At 43.6% G+C, this 23,913-nt stretch overlaps 1 protein-coding gene across 2 annotated transcripts in view; it reads left to right on the top strand.

The window, feature by feature from the left end:
* The window catches only part of WDR12 (WD repeat domain 12), a 35,669-nt gene that overhangs the window by 1,915 nt on the left and 9,841 nt on the right, over nucleotides 1-23,913 (top strand). For both annotated transcript variants that reach the window (XM_056533905.1, XM_056533904.1), the window contains exons 2-9: nucleotides 1,403-1,497; nucleotides 3,383-3,477; nucleotides 6,012-6,118; nucleotides 6,202-6,317; nucleotides 9,982-10,136; nucleotides 11,414-11,459; nucleotides 15,658-15,743; nucleotides 17,161-17,301. In XM_056533905.1, the coding sequence (XP_056389880.1) occupies nucleotides 3,454-3,477; nucleotides 6,012-6,118; nucleotides 6,202-6,317; nucleotides 9,982-10,136; nucleotides 11,414-11,459; nucleotides 15,658-15,743; nucleotides 17,161-17,301 (675 nt within the window). In that variant the 5' untranslated portion in view covers nucleotides 1,403-1,497; nucleotides 3,383-3,453. The remainder of the gene's footprint in view (nucleotides 1-1,402; nucleotides 1,498-3,382; nucleotides 3,478-6,011; nucleotides 6,119-6,201; nucleotides 6,318-9,981; nucleotides 10,137-11,413; nucleotides 11,460-15,657; nucleotides 15,744-17,160; nucleotides 17,302-23,913) is intronic.

Below are 23,913 nucleotides of genomic sequence, written 5' to 3'. Positions count from 1 at the left end.
ACAGTGGGGAGAGACAGGACCCTGCTCTGGAGATTGAGGGGGGGGGGTCATACCCCCCTCACAAACAGGCACTTATCCCCTATTCTGTCCCTAAGGGATATACTATTAAGGGCTGAATTACTCCATTAGGGTAGGGTCACACATATTTAGCTGCATATATTTCTATCCATTGAAGTCAATGGGTAGCAAAATCAGCTGCAGATAATATGCAGCAAAATACGGCACTTACCCTTATGATCCTAGGGATCCTTTGTACAGGGTGGGTAATTTATATGGATACACCTTAATACATTGGAACTGGTTGGTCATATTAACTTCCTGTTTGTGACACATTAGTATATGTGAGGGGGGAAACTTTTCAAGATGGGTGGTGACCACGACGACCAATCCATTTTCCAGGAAACTGTTCATCTAGGAATGCTCGGACCTGACACCCATAATGTGGTGGTGCACCATCTTGCTGGAAAAAAACTCAGGGAACGTGCCAGCTTCAGTGCATAAAGAGGGAAACACATCATCATGTAGCAATTTCACATATCCAGTGGCCTTGAGGTTTCCATTGATGAAGAATGGCCCCACTATCTTTGTACCCCATATACCACACCATACCATCAATGTTTGTGTTCCAGCAGTCTTGGAGGGATCTATCCAATGTGGGTTAGTGTCAGACCAATAGCGGTGGTTTTGTTTGTTAACTTCACCATTCACATAAAAGTTTGCCTCATCACTTAACAAAATCTAAAATGAACATACCAGCCAGGTGAGAACACCTACATCTTTCAGACCTTTATGGAATGTCCTGTGAATATGCCATGTCTGTGCTGACAATAACCCTTAAATGGGCACTGTCACCAACTTTATTTTTTGATATGTTGTAGTACTTATGTACTACAACATATCTCTAATATACTTTTATTATAATTTTTTTTTCATTAAAAAGGTTTAATTTACATTTAAAAATCGGCCACTGAAAAAGGACTGATTTTGGAGTGGCAATCAGTCCTTTTTCAGTTAGGCTGCACTCGCTCCCTGCCTGTCAATCAGACAGGCGGGAGCGAGCGCATTGGCTCCCCGGCCACTGGCTGGGAGGCCACTCCTCCCGCACATCACCGCCGCTGTCCCTGCACGCCCGCTGCCGGACTCTGGAGTAACTGCAAGTGTAATGAGGAAACGGGGTATGCGGGGCTGGGGGTTGGGGATTGAGGAGTGAACGGACTAGTGACGTGGGGGGGGGGGCGGGCTAGCCAAAAAAAAAATAGGATGGTGGGAGCTACCCTTTAAAAGGGGACCTGACAATTCAAAATACAGTCCAATGTTCATTTATCCTGTAGAGCGAACTGATGTATTATATAGTTTTGTAGGAAAAGTAAGTTATCATTCAATAACTTTTTTTATGTTTTAGGTATAAGATCGATGATGTTCCATTTTCCATTCCTGCTTCCTCAGAAATAACTGATCTCAGCAATATCATCAACAAGGTGCTTGAAACAAAGAATGGTATGTCTGTGTAGTGGAGGTCACTGCTTTCATGAATTTACGTGAACACTAAAATTGCTCCTCATGAAGCTTTTCATACACATTAAATTTGTGTTGGACAAATTCTGCCTCCCGCCTAATATGTTCAGCAGTGTTTCCACACCAGGGTGCCTCCAGCTTTTTCTAAACTACAACTCTCAACAACTTGTACTGTGAATTGTAGTTCTGCAACAGCTGGAGGCACCTAGGTTGGGAAACCCTGTACAGGGTAATACCAACTCTCTACTGATGTCTGTAGAGAAGAAGAGTCGGGCATGTTGGATTTCAGCTGCTGTTCCTTTTTGTTCTCAGAGATGAGGTGGCACTGCAGCGGTCTGTCAGCAGCTTTCTCCCCATGAAGGAGAAGTGCACACTCTGCTGAGCATGCATGTATATGGGGGAATCAGGAGAGATAGCTGTCAGCCAAACAAACATGTGGTCAAGAGTATGACCCACTATACTTTATATATGCTAAGATTTCAGTGATCTGTACTCCAGGACCATGTGTTGGTTCGGTGATGTCTATGCAGTGTATATTCAGAGATTTGTATAGGCCTGGCTTCATTACAGGCTATAGAAGAGAAGGTTCCAGCTCCCGAAAAAAATAGATTATAAATTCTAAAAGTCCAAAATGTATTCAGTCCATATTAAAATCAAAAAGCAAAAACACCCTGTGTGGTTAAAAAAAAACACGCCGACGCGTTTCGGACTGTCTTGTCCTTAGTCATGGCCATGACTAAGGACTAGACAGTCCAAAACGTGTCGGCGTGTTTTTTTTTTAACCACACAGGGTGTTTTGCTTTTAATATGGACTGAATAAATTTTGGACTTTTAGAATTTATAATCTATTTTTTTTTCGTGAGCTGGAACCTTCTCTTCTATGGTTTATCTGTATACCAGGACAACGGCTTAGCTTCTTGCTATGGGGAACCAATTCCTACGAGTGTCAGGACCAAATCATTACAAACGGTGAGCTGGCTACATACTTTTTTCTTTGCTTGAATTCATTACAGGCTACTTTATGTAGTCAAGAAACATTAAATTAGTAGTCAAGAAACATAAAAACATTTTTTAAACTAAGTTCATTGCAGTGTGAATAAGCAGAGAGGATAACAAACAGCAATCAGCAGCAACACGTAAGATAAACAGCCCAACTGGCACATTGGGAATGCATAAGATGGTAGAAAATATGGGCATCAGAACCATCAACTATAGTGGGAACTGTTGACACATAACTACATAACTGACAAAACAACATAAACAAAACAAGACCACGCTCAATGGTCACATTTAAGCACAGAGGGATAAGAAATGAAGGGGATCGAGAGGGGACAGGCATTAGGGGCTAAGTTCCATAGTGAAAAAGGGTAGTTGGGAAAAGTTACTTAGTGATCCATGAGCATGGGACATGGGGGAGATAAGGGTGCAGGTGGCTGCAGGGCGTTTCTGACTGCCAAAAATCAGTTAATATTGTAGTTAGTATGGAGAGAGTTACACCATGTGACCCAGATCTTATGGAACTTGGACAGGCTTTTCTGAAGTTTATACACCAAATACTCCTAATTGACAATAGTATATACAAGGGATTTCCATCCATCCAGCAAAGGACCGGACTCTAGGGTCCATCCATAGTAATGCTCTGGATTCACAGGCAATAAATAACGTTTCCATATACAAGACTATTTCACATGTTTTCACATATGTGTCCACTCCTCATCAGACACCCAATCGTTATCCCTTGGGCTCAAGCCTGCACACATCTTGGTACTATAGTCATAACATTCTACACTTTTCTCACTCAGTTCAGGTGAATATGCCTTATCCAGTTACTTGATTATATTAATGACTGATCTTTTCTCCTCCACAGATGAACACACTCACGTGGAGTTTGACTGCCTTGTCAGGAGCCAGTTTCTTCGGTTGCAACTTATCAAACACATGGAAATGGAAGGCATATCAACAGTAGGTGACGCCACCTTGTTCCTGCCTGACATCTAAGGCTATGTTCACAGAAAACATGGGCAGACATGTTGAAAATTTGCATGTTCTGCCGGTGCTCAGAAATGCTCCGTCTAGACTTTAATGCATTTCCGAGAGTAATCCGCAGAAACAATGTATACGTTCATTGCTTCTGCAGACGCTGAAATCGTGATTTCTGTGGGAGATGTTTCTACCAAGTGCACAGTGTAGCAGAATCCCATTGAATTCAATGGAAGTCTGCTGCAGCAGAACTCGAGTGGAATATTTCCACGGAATTCCGTTAGGAAATTCGTCTGTGTGAATATAGCCTAAGAATACCCTCACACATACAAGGGGACATTTATCAAAACCTGTGCAGAGGAAAAGTTCTCAGTTGGCCACGGCAACCAATCACATTTCTTCTTTCATTTTTAACAAGGCCTCTGCAAAATGAAAAAAACGATCTGATTGGTTTCTATGGGCAACTGGGAAACTTTTCCTCTGCACAGGTATTGATAAATCTCCCCCACAGTGTTTGCTGCAGATTTGTTGATGTGTTTAATTAATGTAACTAAATGATCAGTATCAAATCCGCAGCAAACACAGTACATATGAATGCTCCCTAAAATGATGTTTACTGTGTGGTGAAAATGTATGCCATCTTCAGACATCTTATTGCAGTAAGTGACCAGAGGAAAGAGGTAATCTTTAAGTCACCTACTGGGGCTACATGAGTACATTTATTTTGCTAAATATGTTATTTTTTGTTTTCAGTTCATAAAGTTGCATTTGCATGAACCATACATTAAGCATATACAGTGGGGAATTATTTGGGCATATATGTTAAGGTTGCACTGCAGTGTGTACATTGTCATGTTGAGTTAATTCCTTGTCAAAAATAAGAAAAATCCAGGTGTAATTCAGCTTGGCTTTTTTCAAACAATATCATACCGTATACACACGAGTATAAGCAGAGTTTTTCAGCAAGATTTTTCGTGCTGAAAACGCCCCCCTCTGCTTATACTCGAGTGAACTCTCAGCCTGTCAATCCCTTCTTCAGTGGTCTTCAACCTGCGGAACTCCAGATGTTGCAAAACTACAACTCCCAGCTTGCCCGGACAGCCATTGGCTGTCCGGGCATGCTGGGAGTTGTAGTTTTGAAACATCTGGAGGTCCGCAGGTTGAAGACCACTGCGTCCTTCGTCATCATCCAGGCCCCCCTTAGTTTTCTACTCACCTACACTTGGTGGAAAGGAAGGGTAAAATGTTCCGGGCCATCTATGCTGCACGGACCGTCCGGTGGGGAGGGTTAGTCGTTCCGGGCTGTCCATTTTCACCAGGAGGCCCTCTTCTCCAGGCCGGCCCCGGACTAGTGACGTTGCCTTGACGACGACGCACAGGGACGTTCATACGCAGGTACGTCTGCTGTGCACGGACGTCCCTGTGCGTTGTCATCAAGGCAACATCACTAGTCTGGGGCCGGCCTGGAGAAGAGGGCCTCCTGGTGAAAATGGACAGCCCGGAATGACTAACCCTCCCCACTGGACGGTCCCTGCAGCATAGTTGGCCCGGACAGCTCACCCTTCCCACCCACGGGAGGTGAGTAGCAAACTTAAAAGTTAGTCTGAATGATGACAAAGGCCGCAGTGGTCTTCAACCTGTGGACCTCCAGATGTTTCAAAACTACAACCCCCAGCATGCCCGGACAGCCGATGGCTGTCCGGGCATGCTGGGAGTTGTAGTTTTGCAACAACTGGAGGTCTGCAGGTTGAAGACCACTGAAAGGGTGATGATGACGGGGGGGGGGGGGGGGGGGGGGGGTCTGGATGATGATGACGTGGGTCTGGATGATGACATGGGGGGGGGGGGGATGATGAATTTCCTACCCTAGGCTTATAGTCGAGTCAATAACTTTTCCTGGGTTTTTGGGGTGAAATTAGGGGCCTTGGCTTATATTCGGGTCGGCTTATACTCTAGTATATACGGTATGTGGGGATCTGCCATTTAAAGAGAAAATCTCTCTGGGATTTCTTTAGCCGCTTCCTTATAGAGCATGACTCCTTCATTGCCTGCTTGGATCAGAGCCCTATCCTTTAAGTAAATTCTCTCTATGGATGATATTGTAATATTATACAGAGCAGATCATGGCTACCTGTATGACTTCTTATACTGCCCCCTTTTATGTGCCCCATGAGGGTGAGAGTTTTACATTAGGGATTATGCCCTGGAAAAGTCAGTGTAGAGCAGCTCTGGGTGCATTTATTCAGATAGTGTACAGATAGAACTATAAAATGAGTTGTTGCCTTGTATATGTTTTTAATTCCTTGTGTGATTTGGTATAGGGTCACACTGTGTGTGTATCTGAAAGTTCTGGCTCGTCTGGTAGGGTATATTTTGATTGACTTAAAAGCTGTATAATGGCAGACCTCTTGCAATGATTTGGACTGATTCACTTTGATTAAAATCTTAATAATGAAAATGTATTACAAAGCACATCTATAAATATAAACATGATACATTGTCTTTGTTATTTATAGGAAGAAGTGGTTGAAATAGAATATGTGGAAAAGATTACAGCCCCCCAACCTGAAGAATGCATGCTTCATGATGACTGGGTCAGCTCCATAGCCGGAAGTGAAGAATGGTACATCCAGCTTCATGTTTGTTGACCACTATCCTTATGTCATCTAATCTTTAATCTGCATCATCTTCTCATTTTGTGTTTAGGATTTTAACAGGTTCTTATGACAAAACATGTAGAATCTGGTCTGTCGAGGGGAAGCCACTCATGACCATAGCAGGCCACACAGAAGTTGTTAAAGATGTTGCCTGGGTGAAGAAAGGTAATGAAACTCATTCCAATTTTAACTCCTTAAGGACCAAGCCTATTTTCGCCTTAAGGACCAGAGCGTTTTTTGCACATCTGACCACTGTCACTTTAAACATTAATAACTCTGGGATGCTTTTACCTTTCATTCTGATTCCGAGATTTTTTTTTCGTGACATATTCTACTTTATGTTAGTGGTAAAATGTTGTCTATACTTGCATCATTTCTTGGTGAAAAATTCCAAAATTTGATGAAGAAATTTTTTTTTTTGCATTTTTCTAACTTTGAGGCTCTCTGCTTGTAAGGAAAATAGACAATCCAAATAAATTATATTTTGATTCACAAATACAATATGTCTACTTTATGTTTGCATCATAAAGTTGACATGTTTTTACTTTTGGAAGACATCAGAGGGCTTCAAAGTTCAGCAGCAATTTTCCAATTTTTCGCACAATTTTCAAAATCTGAATTTTTCATGGACCAGTTCAGGTTTGAAGTGGATTTTAAGGGCTTTCTTATTAGAAATAACCCACAAATGACCCCATTATAAAAACTGCACCCCTCAAAGTGTTCCAAATGACATTCAGTAAGTGTGTTAACACTTTAGGTGTTTCACAGGAATAGCAGCAAAGTGAAGGAGAAAATTCAAAATCTTCATTTTTTTTACACTGGCATGTTCTTGTAGACCCAGTTTTTGAATTTTTTTACAAGGGGTAAAAGGAGAAAAATCCTCTCCAAATTTGTAACCCAATTTCGCTCGAGTAAGGAAATACCTCATATGTGGATGTCAAGTGTTTGGCGGGTGCACTAGAGGGCTCAGAAGGGAAGGAGCGACAATGGGATCTTGGAGAGTGAGTTTTTCTGAAATGGTTTTTGGGGGGCATGTCACATTTAGGAAGCCCCTATGGTGCCAGAACAGCAGAAAAAACCCCACATGGCATACCGTTTTGGAAACTACACCCTTCAAGGCACTTAACAAGGGGTCCAGTGAGCCTTAACACCCCACAGGTGTTTGACGACTTTTCGTTAAAGTTGGATGTGTAAATGAGAAGAGAAAAAATTTCACTAAAGTGCAGTTTTTCCCCCCAAATTTACCATTTTTACAAGGGGTAATGGGAGAAAATGCCCCCCAAAACTCTCTTGAGTATGGAAATACCCCATGTGTGGTTGTCAAGTGCTCTGTTGGTGTACTACAATGCTCAGAAGAGGAGGAGCGCCATTGAGCTTTTGAGAAAGAGAATTTGTTTGGAATGGAAGTCAGGGGCCTTGTGCAGTTACAAAGCCCCCCGTGGTGCTATATGTGACCCCATTTTGGAAACTACACCCCTCACAGAATTTAATAAGTGGTGCAGTGTATTTACACACCCCACTGGCATTTGACAGATCTTTGGAATAGTGGGCTGTGCAAATGAAAAATAACATTTTTCATTTTCACGGACCACTGTTCCAAAAATCTGTCAGACACCTGTGGGGCATAAATGCTCACTGTACCCCTTATTGCATTACATGAGTTGTGTAGTTTCCAAAATGGGGTCACATGCGGGCTTCAATTCCGGACAAATTTTATCTACAAAATCCCAATGGCGCTCCTTCTCTTCTGAGCATTGTAGTGCGCCAGCAGAGCACTTTACATCCACATATAGGGTATGTTCTTACTGGGGTTAAAAATTTTGGGGGGCTTTTTTCCTATTTTCCAATGAAAAATTTAAGGTAACACCAGCATTTTAGTGAATTTTTATTTTCCCATCCAACTTTAATGAAAATTTGTCAAACACCTGTGGGGTGTTAAGGCTCACTATACCCCTTGTTACGTTCCGTGAGGCGTGTAGTTTCCAAAATGGGGTCACATGTGGGTATTTATTTTTTTGCGTTTATGTCAGAACCGCTGTAAAATCAGCCACGCCTGTGCAAATCACCAATTTAGGCCTCAAATGTACATAGTGCGCTCTCACTCCTGAGCCTTGTTGTGCGTCCTCAGAGCATTTTACGCCCACATATGGGATATTTCCGTACTCAGGAGAAATTGCGTTACAAATTTTGGTGGTCTTTTTTTCATTTTACTGCTTGTGAAAATAAAAACTATGGGGCAACACCAGCATGTTTTTGTTGTTTTTTTTTTTTTTACACTAACAGGCTGGTGTTGCCCCCAACTTTTCCTTTTCATGAGAAGTAAAAGGAGAAAAAGCCCCCAAAAAATTGTAGTGCAATTTCTCCCAAGTACAGAAATACCCCATATGTGGCCCTAAACAGTTTCCTAGAGATATGACAGGGCTCCGAAGTGAGAGAGCGCCATGCGCATTTGAGGACTAAATTAGGGATTCCATAGGGGTATTCTATGCAAGTGATTCCCAAACAGGGTGCCTCCAGCTGTTGCTAAACTCCCAGCATGCCTGGACAGTCAGTGGCTGTCCGGAAATGCTGGGAGTTGTCGTTTTGCAACAGCTGGAGGTTCCTTTTTGGAAACCCTGCCGTACATTACGTTTTTCTTTTTTATTGGGGGGGGGGGGGGCAACACAGTGTAAGGGGGTATATATAGTGTTTTACCCTTTATTATGTGTCAGTGTAGTGTTTTTAGGGTACATTCGCACTGGCGGAGGTTTATGAGCCACAGCTCACACTTGAAGCAGGAGACTTACTGTAAACCTGCCCATGTGAATGTACCCAGTACATTCACATGGGGAGGCAAACTTCCAGCTGTTTCAAAACTACAACTCCCAGCATGTACTGAAAGACAGTGCATGCTGGGAGTTGTACTTTTGCAACAGCTGGAAGCACACTGGTTGGAAAACCTTCAGTTAGGTTCTGTTACCTAACTCAGTATTTTAAAACCAGTATGCTACCAGCTGTTGCAAAACTATAACTCCCAGCATGTACTGATCACCAAAGTGCATGCTGGGAGATGTAGTTATGCAACAGCTTGAGGTATGCAACTACAACTCTCAGCGTGACAGCAGTTTTGCAATATCTGGAGGGCTACAGTTTAGAGACCACTGCAGAGAGATCTCCAAACTGTAGCCCTCCAGCTTTTGCAAAACTACAAATCCCAGCATGCCCACAAAGCAAATATCTGTCTGGGCATGCTGGGAGTTGTAGTTTTGCAACATCTGGAGGGCTACAGTTTACAGACCACTTCCGTAGGAGCCGCATCGCCGTCCTCTTCTGCTGCCGATCACCGCCCGCTGCTGCCGCCGATGGGTAAGTGGATCTTCGGCGCCGGTCCTCGTCTGTTTCCCCGTTCTGCCCGGCCTATTGTGGGTGGGCAGAAGGGGGAAACCGAAAGTTAAACCCCGCCCCCGATCTGCTATTGGTTGCCTCTTCTGGATGACCAATAGCAGGGATAGGAGGGGTGGCATCTCTGCCACCTCACTCTTATCCCTTCAGGGGGATCGTGGGTGTCTTGGACAACCCCGATAACCCTTATTTTCCGGGTCACCGGCGATTTGTGGCGATCGCCGACATGGGGGGGCTCCCAGGACCCCCCTGAGCATTTGCACAGGGTGCATGCTGATAGATATTAGTTAATCTTTTTTTTTTTTTTTTTTTTTTTTTTTTTTTTTTGGGATTGTAAAGCTTAAACATTTACATTTATGGAAAATAGGGCAGACCAGATAGACCAGTGGCCTTTGTTTTTAAAATCAGTCTTCTGAGTATAGTTATGTTTGTGAATTGTTCTTCATAGACAGCCTGTCCTGTTTGCTACTGAGTGCATCGATGGACCAGACTATTCTTCTTTGGGAGTGGAATGCTGAGAAGAATAAAGTGAAGGCTCTTCATTGTTGCAGAGGACATGCTGGCAGTGTGGACTCCATAGCTGTGGATGGTTCTGGCAGTAAAGTAAGGGATTATTTATTTTTTAATGAACTAGAACTATGATTTGTTAAAACTGCATGGGGGTAAACACAAATAATTTGTCTACAGTCAATTAAAGGGTACCTTTCATCAAAAAAACTTTTGATATTATAGCTTAATGTATGCAGAATACCTTTCCAATAGCATGCTGTTAAAAAATATGCTTCTTTCTATTTATTTTTCCACTTTGAAAAAATGACCACTAGGGGTTTCCCTACCAGTCCTTTTTTATAGATTTCAGATTTATGCTGGAGTCCTAAATCTCAGACTGCAGCCGGGACACAGACAAGCTCTGCACTGCTCCCTGCCAAGGAGTTTGTCTGTGTCCCGGCTGCAGTCTGAGATTTAGGACTCCAGCATAAATCTGAAATCTATAAAAAAAAAAGGACTGGTAGGGAGACCCCTAGTGGTCATTTTTTCAAAGTGGAAAATTTTATAGAAAGAAGCATATTTTTTTAATAATGCTATTGGAAAGTTATTCTGCATACATTAATCCTATAATATATCAAAAGTTTTTTTGATGAAAGGTACCCTTTAAATAAAATAAGGAAATGGATACTCACCTCCCCTACTCTTGTCATTTAAACAGATTCTGCCCGCTCAGTCAACCTATGGCTGAGGCTGGTTGCCACTGCTGTAAGTAATTGGCTGATCGGGCACTTTCTTTTGTGGGAATGAAGACAGGGATGCACTGTGCGCACCACATGTGCATATAGAAATCCCCATTACAACCTTTCTTTAATCCAAGATAGCATGGCTTAAAAACTTTAATCCAAATACGAAGAAACTTAAGGAGGCACTCGCGTTTACGGTGAAAGCAGGGTTTTCTTTATTTCAGCTGTGGTAAAACACAGCAGCGTGGGATGCCATAGCGGTACGGACAGGCCATGACAATTGTTTCACGCCTCTGGCGTGAAACAATTGCCACGGCCTGTCCGTACCGCTATGGCGTCCCACTGTGCTGTGTTTTACCGCACCTGAAATAAAGAAAGAGGAAACCCTGCTTTCACCGTAAACGTGAGTGCCTCCTTAAGTTTCTTCGTATTTGGATTGTCATTGCTTTGACTATGGAGGATTGAGCACCGCTTCTAGTGATTTGCATGGGACTGTGATAACTTGCTGCACTGAACAACGTGTGATAACATTGGCTTACGTGAAGGTCTCCGTAGAGATAGTGCTGGGCTGGCTCTGTATCTCTTTCCACATTTAAAAACTTTAATGCTCTTCTGACAGGATGTTTAACCAGCTTGTCTTGTCTTTAGTTTTGCAGTGGCTCATGGGACAAGATGCTGAAGATCTGGTCCGCAGGTGAGTGAACATCATTTGATCATTCTATTAGAATAACAAATCAGCTTCATAGGGAATGTTCTGTGGATGTAAAAAGGAATACGGACTGAAAACTACCAGGAGAGGGACCGACCTTAAGTCACTATCATTGCCTAGTTTAACCCCTTAAGGACCAGGCCATTTTATACCTTAAGGACCGGAGCGTTTTTTGCAATTCTGACCACTGTCACTTTAAACATTAATAACTCTGGAATGCTTTTAGTTATCATTCTGATTCCGAGATTTGTTTTTTCGTGACATATTCTACTTTAACTTAGTGGTAAAATTGTATGGTAACTTGCATCCTTTCTTGGTGAAAAATCCCAAAATTTGATGAAAAAAATGAAAATTTTGCATTTTTCTAACTTTGAAGCTCTCTGCTTGTAAGGAAAATGGATATTCAAAATATATATTTTTTGGGTTCACATATACAATATGTCTACTTTATGTTTGCATCATAAAATTTATGAGTTTTTACTTTTGGAAGACACCAGAGGGCTTCAAAGTTCAGCAGCAATTTTGAAATTGTTCACAAAATTTTCAAACTCACTATTTTCAGGGACCAGTTCAGTTTTGAAGTGGATTTGATTTGGGTCTTCATATTAGAAATACCCCATAAAAGACCCCATTATAAAAACTACACCCCCCAAAGTATTCAAAATGACATTCAGTAAGTGTATTAACCCTTTAGGTGTTTCACAGGAATAGCAGCAAAGTGAAGGAGAAAATTCAAAATCTTCATTTTTTACACTCGCATGTTCTTGTAGACCCAATTTTTGAATTTTTGCAAGGGGTAAAAAGGAGAAAATTTTTACTTGTATTTGAAACCCAATTTCTCTCGAGTAAGCACATACCTCATATGTCTATGTAAAGTGTTCGGCGGGCGCAGTAGAGGGCTCAGAAGGGAAGGAGCGACAAATGGTTTTTGGGGGGCATGCTGCATTTAGGAAGCCCCTATGGTGCCAGGACAGCAAAAAAAAACACATGGCATACCATTTTGGAAACTAGACCCCTCAGGGAACGTAACAAGGGGTAAAGTGAACCTTAATACCTTACAGGTGATTCACGACTTTTGCATATGTAAAAAAAAAAATATATTTTTTACCTAAAATGCTTGGTTTCCCCAAAATTTTACATTTTTAAAAAGGGTAATAGCAGAAAATACCCCCCAAAATTTGAAGCCCAATTTCTCCCGATACAGAAAACACCTCGCATGGGGGTGAAAAGTGCTCTGCTGGCGCACTACAGGTCTCAGAAGAGAAGGAGTCACATTTGGCTTTTTGAAAGCAAATTTTGCTCTGGGGCCATGCCGCATTTAGGAAGCCCCTATGGTGCCAGAACAGCAAAAAAAAAAAACACATGGCATACCATTTTGGAAACTAGACCCCTCGGGAACGTAACAAGGGGTAATGTGAACCTTAATACCCTACAGGCGTTTCACGACTTTTGCATATGTAAAAAAAAATATATTTTTTTTTACCTAAAATGCTTGTTTTCCCAAAAATTTTAAATTTTTTAAAAGGGTAATAGCAGAAAATACCCCCCAAAATTTGTTAGGCAATTTCTCCCGAGTACGTCGATACCCCATATGTGGCCCTAAACTGTTGCCTTGAAATACGACAGGGCTCCAAAGTGAGAGCGCCATGCGCATTTGAGGCCTAAATTAGGGACTTGCATAGGGGTGTACATAGGGGTATTCTACGCCAGTGATTCCCAAACAGGGTGCCTCCAGCTGTTGTAAAACTCCCAGCATGCCTAGACAGTCAACGGCTATCTGGCTATACTGGGAGTAGTTGTTTTGCAACAGCTGGAGGCTCCGTTTTGGAAACAGTGGCGTACCAGACGTTTTTCATTTTTATTGGGGAGGGGAGGGGGGCTGTGTAGGGGGTATGTGTATACGTAGTGTTTTTTACTTTTTATTTTATTGTGTGTTAGTGTAGTGTTTTTAGGGTACAGTCGCACGGGCGGGGGGTTCACAGTAGTTTCTCGCTGGCAGTTTGAGCTGTGGCAGAAATTTTGCCGCACCTCAAAATTGCAGCCGGATACTTACTGTAATCCTCCGCCCATGTGAGTGTACCCTGTACATTCACATTGGGGGGGGGGGGGGAACATCCAGCTGTTGCAAAACTATAACTCCCAGCATGTACGGTCTATCAGTGCATGCTGGGAGTTGTAGTTTTGCAACAGCTGGAGGCACACTGGTTGTGAAACACCGAGTTTGGTAACAAACTCAGTGTTTTGCAACCAGTGTGCCTTCAGCTGTTGCAAAAGCTACAACCCCCAGCATATACGGACAGCGGAAGGGCATGCTGGGTGTTGTAGTTATGCAACAGCTGGAGGCATACTACTTTGGCTGGGGATGCTGGGGATTGTAGTTATGCAACAGCTGGAGACACACTGGTTTGCTACTTAACTCAGTGTGCCTTCAGCTGTTGCAAAACTACAACTCTCAGCAGTCACCGACAGCCAACGGGCATGCTGGGAGTTGTAGTTATGCAACCACCAGATGCACCACTACAACTCCCAGCTTGCACTTTAGCTGTTTGTGCAAGCTGGGAGTTGTAGTTATACAACAGCTGAAGGTACACTTTTCCATAGAAAGAATGTGCCTCCAGCTGTTGCAAAACCATAAGTCCCAGCATGCCCATAAGGGAATGCTGGGAGTTGTGGTGGTCTGCCTCCTGCTGTTGCATAACTACAGCTCCCAGCATGCCCTTTTTGCATGCTGGGAGCTGTTGCTAAGCAACAGCAGGAGGCTGTCACTCACCTCCAACGATCCTCGCCACACAGGTCAGTCCCTCGTCGTCGCCGCCGCTGCTGCTCCTGGGGCCCCGATCCCAACATTGACGCCGGGGATCGGGGTCCCCAGCACCTGGGGTGCATGTCCCGCACCCGCTCACGTCCTCCGGAAGAGGGGCGGAGCGGGTTGCGGGAGTGACACCCGCAGCAGGCGCCCTGATTGGTCGGCCGGTAATCCGGCCGATGAATCAGGGCGATCGTGAGGTGGCACCAGTGCCACCTCACCCCTGCTGGGTCTGGCTGTTCGGGGCCGTCTCTGACACTGGAGACCCGATTGACCCGGAATCCGCCGCAGATCGCTGGACTGAATTGTCCAGCGATCTGCGGCCATCGCCGACATGGGGGGGTCATCATGACCCACCTGGGCGATATGCCCCGATGCCTGCTGAACGATTTCAGCAGGCATCGGGCACCGGCTCCGCTCCAGATGGTTGCGGGGGGCCGGTAAAACACATGACCTTCTCATACGTCATGTGTCCTTAAGGACTCGGAAATGGAGACGTATGAGAACGTCATGTGTCCTTAAGGGGTTAAAACTGGGTTTTCACATAGTGTTTTAGTCTATTTGTTGTTGTTGTTTTACAAATTTAAATGCATAATAAAAAATAAAAAAATAAATAAAAATAAAAAAGCAATAACAATTCTTTACAGCCAAATTCCACATATTGTCCACAATTTAATAAGCACAATGCACCATCAATATTTACTTTGGACATTAGAATGATTGTCTAGAGATCCAAAGTTCCCCTTACAGTGTAACTTGTCCAAAAGATCATCTCTTTATCCAGAATAGATTTCATGCAGCATATTTATACATTTTGCATATTTATACCTTGCATATTACATAACTTACATACATATTTATATTTTACATTTTGCACAGGGGCCATTTTCTTTAAAGGGGTATTCCAGGAAAAACCTTTTTTTTTATATATCAACTGGCTCCAGAAAGTTAACCAGATTTGTAAATTACTTCTATTAAAAAATCTTAATCCTTTCAGTACCTATGAGCTTCTGAAGTTAAGGTTGTTCTTTTCTGTCTAAGTGCTCTCTGATGACACCTGTCTCGGGAAACGCCCAGTTTAGAAGAGGTTTGCTATGGGGATTTGCTTCTAAACTGGGCATTTCCCGAGACAGGTGTCATCAGAGAGCACTTAGACAGAAAAGAACAACCTTAACTTCAGAAGCTCATAAGTACTGAAAGGATTAAGATTTTTTTAATAGAAGTAATTTACAAATCTGTTTAACTTTCTGGAGCCAGTTGATATATAAAAAAAGTTTTTTTTCCTGTATAACCCCTTTACGTTCACCCCATAGAAGACAACTTTTCAATTCAATTTTTTCGGTAGCTTTCTCAGAAAGATTTTATTGTACATTGCAGTGCCTACGGATGAAGAAGATGAAGTTGAGAACAAATCAAACCGTCCAAGGAAGAAACAGAAAACTGAGCAGCTGGGTTTAACTAGAGTAAGTTTGTATGAGGCTTAGAAAATTATTATATTTTTTTTCTTTAACCCCTTGGGAATGGAGGGTTTTTCAGTTTTTGCACTTTAGTTTTTTCCTCCTTACCTTTTAAAAATCATAACCCTTTCAATTTTGCAGCTAAAAATCCATATGATTTATTTTTTGCGCCACCAATTCTACTTTGTAATGACATCAGTCATTTTACTCAAAAATCCACGGCGAAACGGAAATAAAAATCATTGTACAACAAAATTTGAAGAAAGAACGCCATTTTGTAACTTTTGGGGGCTTCTGTTTCTACGCACTAAATTTTTAGGTAAAAATGACACCTTATTATTCTGTAGGTCCATACGATTACAATGATACCCTACTTATATAGGTTTGATTTTGCCCTACTTCTGGAAGAAATCTACATGCAGGAAAATGTATACATTTAAAATTGTCATCTTCTGACACCTATAACTTTTATTTTTCCACGTACGGGGCGGTAAAAAAATTTTGTGCCGTGAAGTTTTTAGCGGTACCATTTTTGTATTGATCGGACTTTTTGATCGCTTTTATTAATTTTTTCATGATATAAAATGTGACCAAAAATACGCTATTTTGGACTTTGGATTTTTTTTTGCGTGTACGCCATTGACCGTGTGGTTTAACGATATATTTTTATAATTTGGACATTTCTGCACGCGGCGATATCACATCTGTTTAATTTTATTTCTATTTACAGTTTTTTTTAAATGGGGAAAAGGGGGGTGATTCAAACTTTTATTAGGGAAGGGGTTAAATGATCTTTTAACTTTTTTTTTTTTTTTTATTATTATAATGTTATAGCTCCCATAGGGGGGCTATAACACTGCACACACTGATCTTTTACATTGATCAATGGTTTCTCATAGGAAACCATTGATCAATGATTCTGCCGCTTGACTGCTCATGCCTGGATCTCAGGCACTGAGCAGTTATTCGTCGATCGGACAGCGAGGAGAAAGGTAGGATGCCATGATTTTGCTGCGGTGATCCCGAACAGCCCCCTGAGCTAGCACGTAGCAGTTTACTTTAATTTTAGACGTGGCGTTTAACTTTGAATGCCGCGTATAAAGGGTTAATAGCGCGCGGCATCGCGCCGCGCGCTATTAGCCACGGGTCCCGGACGTTGCTAGGAGCCGGGCCCAACAGCGTTGCCCTGCGATATAGACAGGGAGTGTGCAGATGGCGTACAGGTACGCCCTCCGTCCCCACAGATTTCTGAAAAATGTCACAATGTGATGCATAGTAATCTAAGGGAAGATAGACATTTTTTTTTTATTTCAAATATGTGTTTTAATGAAGTGCCAAAAAAATGTGAATTGGGTGCTGGGCATTACAAACAGAAGGATTTAACAGAGTAAGGATTTACGGAGGATGTTCTGTCTTATTTCAGACACCGGTTGTTACTCTTTCTGGACATAATGAAGCCATTTCATCAGTGCTGTGGTCTGATGCAGATGAAGTTTGCAGTGCATCATGGGATCACACTATTAAAGTGTGGGATATTGAAGCAGGGGAAGCTAAAACCACTTTGGTAAGATCTGCATAGCATAAAAGACTGTTTAATTTACTATTGAAGGTGTCCTGTACTCATTTGGGTGAATTTATGAAGCCCATATATCTAGCTTTAGGTTAAAAAGGCGGAGGAAAAAAGTGACATTTTACACTGCCCTTGCAACTTTGAAACACACAATTGGGGATTAGGATAAGAAGAGTGTGGCCTCCATGCACAACAACTGTACTACAACATAGAGCTAGCATGTATTTAAAAGCATGGGCAGCTGCGCTTGAAGTGACTGATTTAAGGGGTACTCTGCCCCTAAACACTTTATCCTCATCCAAAGGATAGGGTATAAGACGTCTTATTGCGGGGGTCCGGCCGCGATCTCTGGCCAAGCACCACATTCATCTGGTGCCGAATGACAGGCGGCCACAGCTGTCACGCCCCCTCCATTCATGTTTATGCGAGGAGGCAAGACTGCTATGTACTAGCTGTCACACCCCTCCCATAGACATAGATGGAGGGGGACATGGCATGTGTCACAAACATGGAAGCTGCAAAGCTTCCATGTTTAGACCGCTCCGGTGCCGGCCCGGAGATCGCTGACACATCTAAAGAGTTAGCAGAATACAGACTGAGATGTGAGCCACTTTATGTTGAGAATCGTAAAGGAACAAAGATATGTACAATTTGAAGGGAATCTGTTAGCTCTGTACAAGGTATGGAACTATAGACACCAGCAGTTGGGTTATAATAAGCTAAAACAGGTTGTAGCCGTAAAAAAATACTTTATAAATGCCCATCATAGTAAACAAAGGTACAGGGACTGCAGTGGTGTGCATCCACTCCACCTTTCCCTACAGGCTTCATATACAGGGCTCGGCTTCTTACTGCTAACTTTTTTTTTTAAACAAAATATATATGCATAAAATTGTCCTTTTCTGACCCCTATAACTTTATTTTCTGTATATGGGGATTTATGATCTGTAGTTTTTATCATTACCATTTTTGCTTTCATGGGACTTTTTGATCGCTTTTTATATATATTTTTTTTGGTGTGTGTTTATTTTATTTTTTTTACGTTTACGCTGTTTACAGTGCGGTATCATAAACATTATTTCTCTGTCGGCTCCATTGGGGGGACACAGACCATGGGTATATGCTGTTGTCACTAGGAGGCTTGACACTATGGTAACAAGAAAAGTCTGCCCCTCCCAGCAGGGTATACCCGCCTACCGGCACCTGAGATAATCAGTATGAGCTTACTGTCTGTAGGAGGGTTCCCCAGACCTGGTCAGACACTTATTATTTTCAAGATTAGTGACGTTTAGATTTTTCTCTCCCTTTTCTTTTCTTGTTTTCAGGTGGGGACTCTGGAACATAGCGTTCACTGTTAACTCATTTGCGATTGAAGGGGCACAGACATTGTGGATGTACTGTAACCCCTTCTCGCCAACTGTCAGAGCCTGGGGTTGTACCTCAGGGGTCCGGGTCCCCCTACCTCCCTGCTCGTCTCGCTGTTACAGCCCGGAACGATGCAGGTGACTAAAGCTGAGTGAAGACTTCTTTAGGTAAGTTCTTCTGACTAAGGTGAGTATTTTTTCCCCCTTTTTTTTTTTCTTTCAGGTTTAGGGGCTTTCATCCTCTGGAGACCCCCTACTTTGAGCCCACTCCTCTTTATTGTTGCTGGGCAACCCCTATCAACCCCTGAGGATGTGGGGAATGCTAGTGTAGTGGTGTAGGACTGTGCCCTTCCTTCTCCCCTCCTCTCTCTCGGCGCGCCTGCCGGCAGCTCCCTTCCCGCATTCACAAGGAAGAGCTGGCACCTAGCTCCGACCGCATAGCTTGCTCGATGCATCCGGAGCACAGTTTCTTACTTCATCCTATCGGCAGCCGCATACTGCTGGCGGCGCTTCTCCACACTCCCTTCCATCATGCATTCGCAGAGGCAACTGGTAGTAAAAGCAAACACCATTATAACCAGGGCAATTATCATCTTTTGGCCACGGCTCTTGTTGGCTATTAGCCCTGCCCTCTCACGGCTGGCGGGGATCGTGCCCTATGAGTTGCGAGCGTAAACTTTTTCTCTGTCAATTAGCGCTGTGTATGCGCAGAGGTGCTTCTTATGGCCAATGAGAAGTGTCCTAGTCTAGTCCAGCCCCTCTCTTCTCATTGGTCCTGCATTCCTCCCGTCCTGTCTCTCTCTCCTCAGCTGCGGACCAAAGTTCTCCTCACAGCAGCTGCCTTTGCTGGGGACACAGACGCTGGGTAAGACTGTTTCAATTTTGCTATGTCCGAGCTCATAACTGTCCCTCCCTCTAGACAGCTAACCAGGGCCCTGGTCACCTATTATACTTGCAAGGGCTGCAATACTAAAATTTCTGGTTGTGCTGAACCCACTTGTTCCGCGTGCACCACTGCACCCCCTGACCATCCTGGTATTTCTACTCAGGATTCTCCTCCAGACCCGGTGGGCTCTGCTATCCCTCCGGAATTGGTGTCTTCCCTCTCCCAGTCGATTTCTGACTTGGCTCAGGTCTCTTGTTCCGTGGTGACTTCCTTGGGGAGGTCCTTCTTTCGCCGACACTCTAGAGAGACTCGCTCTCCCTATGCTAAGTGCTCTCACATGCGTACCATGGGAAGTTCCTCTTGCTCATCTCTGTAGTCTGCTAGCAGACATAGGCGCTCCCCTCATAGGTATTGCCCCTCTGCTCCAGCATCCCGTAAAGCCCCTCTTCTAAGGGACCCTCCCCGGGTTGCCGCTCTTGCTCTCCAGATCCGCACACCAGGTCAGTTTCATCCTCATCCAAGGCTGCCTTCACCCGTTCCCACTCTCCTGGAGAACTGGAAGATGAGGCTTCTGGTTCAGCCTCTGACTCGGGCCGTACAGATACCTCCAGCCTGGTGGACACCTTGGTCTCGGCCATAAGGGACACTTTTTTCATCTGGAGGACCCAGAAACTTTGGACGTAGCTCCAGAAGTTTCCTTTCACCGTTCCCGACCTGCACCCAAAGTTTTCAGATCTCATGCTGAATTTGGAGTCTGCCTGGAAGCATCCTGACGAACGATTTCAAGAAACTAAGAAAGTTCAAGCGCAGTTTCCCTTCGCCAGGGACCTTACTGCTTGGTGGACCTCTCCTCCCACAGTGGACCCACCGGTCTCTCGCCTATCAAAAGCAACTACTCTACCACTGGCAGATGCAGCTTCCTTTAACCCGTTTACGCAAAATCAGGTACATGTACCTGATGATTAGCCGTGACTTCGCGCAACATCAGGTACATGTACCTGATGGACATAAACTGTCACAGCGCCGCCGCGCACTGTGACAGTTTTATGAAACTTGCTGTGCTACACAGCAGGACCTCCCTGAAGCCGGCCAGGGACCAATCGCAGCGGTCCCCGGCCGGCGATCGCTGCTATTGGTCCGTCAGTTCAGACGAACCGAAAGCAGGGATCTGGCGGCGGTCTCCTCCTTCCCCCTCTCCTCCGTCGCTTCATTCAGTGAAGCGATCGGTGGTGAGAGGGGCCCCGTTGGGGGAGGCCGCCCGCAGCACTCAGGATCGGAGCGCAGCTCCGATCCTGAGTTAACCCTGTAGACGCTGCGGTCACTGTGACCGCGGCGTCTATTAGGATTACAGAGGGAGGGAGCTCCAACTGTCACCATCGGCGCTCTGCAAAGTGAAAGCAGAGCGCTGATGGTTGCCATGGCAACCGGAGGACTGACAGTAGCCTCCGTTGCCATGGCAACATGAGTGATCAGTCTCTACCTAAGGTAGAGACTGATCTTTCCTATGCCTGTCAGTACTGACAGACATAGGCAAAATTCAATGGAGTACAGATGTGTACTCCATTGAATTGTGTGTATAACAGTAAAACAAAAAAAAGTTAAATGTGAAATAAAGTGAAAAAGAAATAAAAAAAGTGAAAAAAAAAATAAAAATGTGAAAAAAAATTAAAATAAAAAATGTGAAAAATAAAATGAAAAAAATTGGAAAAAATAGTAAAATAAATTATATATATATAATACACCCCCAACACAAACCCAAAAATAATCCCCCCAAAAACATCAACATGTCCCGCAAAAAAAGAGTCCTCACACAATTGCGTCAGTGAAAAAATAAAAAAGTTATGGCTCACAGAATACGGCGAATTAAAAACGTGATTTTTTTTACAAAAATCATTTTTATGCTATAAATGAACTAAAATATAAAAAAAAAGCATACAAATTTGGTATCGCCGTAACCGTATCAACCTGCAGAGTAAAGTTAACACGTCATTTATACCGCATGACGAACGACCTAAATTATTTTAATAAAAAACAACTGCAGAATAGATTTTTTTATGTATATCACCTCATAAAAAATAAAATAAAAAACAATCAGTGTCACATGTGTCCCAGAATGGTACCAATAAAAGCGTCAACTTGTCTCCCAAAAATATTTTTGCACCCCAAGGCCTCTGCGACTTTATATGATGCCAACAAAATATCCTAAACTAAAAGGGTGCCCCAAAATCCACATAGCACTCCTTCATGTCTGAGGCCTGCATGAGAGACACGTAGCGCACAAAGGCCACATGTGGGATATTTCTAAAAACGTCAGAATTCAGGGAATAAATCATGAGTTTTATTTCTTTGTCAACACCTACTGTGTTACAGAAAAAAATGGATAAAAATGAAAAATCTGCAAAAAAAATGAAATTTTTAAATTCAGCCTCCACTTTGCTTTCATTTCTGTGAAGCACCGAAAGGGTTAATAAACTTCTTTAATGTCATTCTGACTACTTTAAGGGGTGCAGTTTCTAAAATGGGGTGATTTATGGGGGTATCTAACATACAGGCCCCTCAATTCCACTTCAGAACTGAACTGGTCCCTGAAAAATCAGATTTTGAAATTTTCTTGAAAATCTGGAAAATTGCTGCTAAACTTATAAACCCTCTAACATTCTAAAAAAGTAAAATTATGTTTATCAAATGATGGGAACATAAAGTAGACATATTGTAGATGTGAATTAATCATTAATTTGGTGCGATATGACTATTTATGGTACAAGCATAAAATGTAAAGTCTAGAAAAATGCAAATTTTTCATTTTTTTCGCCAAATTTTTCATTTTTTTACAAAAACCGCTGAATATATCAATCAAAATTTACCACTAATGTAAAGTACAATATGTCACGAAAAAACAATCTCAGAATTGGGTTGATAAGTAAAAGCGTTCCAAAGTTATTACCACATAAAGAGACACATGTCAGATTTGAAAAAAAGGCCTTGGTCATTAAGGCCAAAACAGGCTGTTGAGTGAAGGGGATCCGGCGGACAAGAAGGTAGAGACTCTGTCAAAATTCGCCTTTGAAGCAGCGGGCTCTTCCTTCCTGCGTTTGCTTCTGCCTGGGTTTCTAAAGCCCTTTCAGTCTGGGCTTCTCGACTCCGCCAGGGTATTCTTTCCGGATCCCTCGCAGAGGAATTGGCTGATTTAGCTCTCTAGGGCTGGAGACTCTTTGTTCTGCTTCCATGCAGTCGGCCCGTTGTGCAGCTTTTGCCACAGGCAACCTGGTGGCTCTTCATCGTTCTACGTGGCTCAAGGCCTGGAACGCGGATGCCGCTTCTAAGAAATCTCTGACGAAGCTTCCTTTTTCCTTCCTGTTTGGTAATCCCCTAGATGAGGTTATCTCAGAGGCGACAGGGGGTAAAAGTTCCATGTTACCTCAAAATAAGGTTCGCAGTACTACTTCCTTTCGAATTCCTTTCGGGCGTTTGGATCCAGTAGAGCATCCAGACAGGCTCCCTTCTTCCAGACCTGTCCTTCCTGGAAATCTGGTAACCATTCCAGTCGTTTCACGGCCAAAGCGGGCACCCGCAAGCCTACCTTTGCCTGAAGGGACGCCCCCATCCGCGTCTGTTACTCTTCCGGGATGTTTGGTCTGCGCATGAGCAGTACTCCTGGGTCAGGGATGTGGTATCCAACGGATAGAGTTTGCCTTCCTTCCAAGGGATCGCTTTTTTCGCTCCTGGGCTCCCCCGGTCCAACTATCTGGCAAGGGCCTTTCGGGGCACGCTCCAGTCTCTTCGTGGTGCCCAAGAAAGGGGGTTCCGTTCGCCCGATCCCAGATTTGAGGCGCCTCAACCAACATCTTCTCCACCATTTCCGCATGGAGTCTCTCCATTCTGTCGTGGCATCCATGGATCAAGGAGAGTTTCTTTCCTCAGTGGACATCCGGGAGGCCTACCTCCACATTCCAATTTTTCCAGGACATCAGCAGTATCTCTGCTTTGCAGTTCCCGGAAGGCCATTTTCAGTTTGTGGTCCTTCCCTTCAGTCTGGCCACTGCTCCAAGGGTCTTCAGCAAGGTCCTGGCACTTGTGATCGCCCTCTTACGGTCGAGGGGTGTCTCAGTGATTCCATATCTGGACGACCTCCTGATCAAGGTTCCAACCAGGACCCAGAATCTGGAGAGACTCCGTCTCACCCTTCAGGCCTTGTCCCGTTTAGGTTGGACTTGTCCTGATTGACCATCCAGCCGAACTCCCACTCAGTCTCTGATTTTCCTGGGACTCCAATTTGATACAGAATCCTCCCGGATTCGGCTTCCGCCGTTCAAGGGGCTGACTCTTTTGTTAGGAGTTTGGATGCTCCAGAACCCT

Source organism: Hyla sarda, chromosome 8 (assembly GCF_029499605.1).
Source record: "Hyla sarda isolate aHylSar1 chromosome 8, aHylSar1.hap1, whole genome shotgun sequence".
Classification (NCBI taxonomy): domain Eukaryota; kingdom Metazoa; phylum Chordata; class Amphibia; order Anura; family Hylidae; genus Hyla; species Hyla sarda.
The sequence above is the reverse complement of the archived record's forward strand: the minus strand, read 5'-3'. Positions and strand labels throughout refer to the sequence as shown.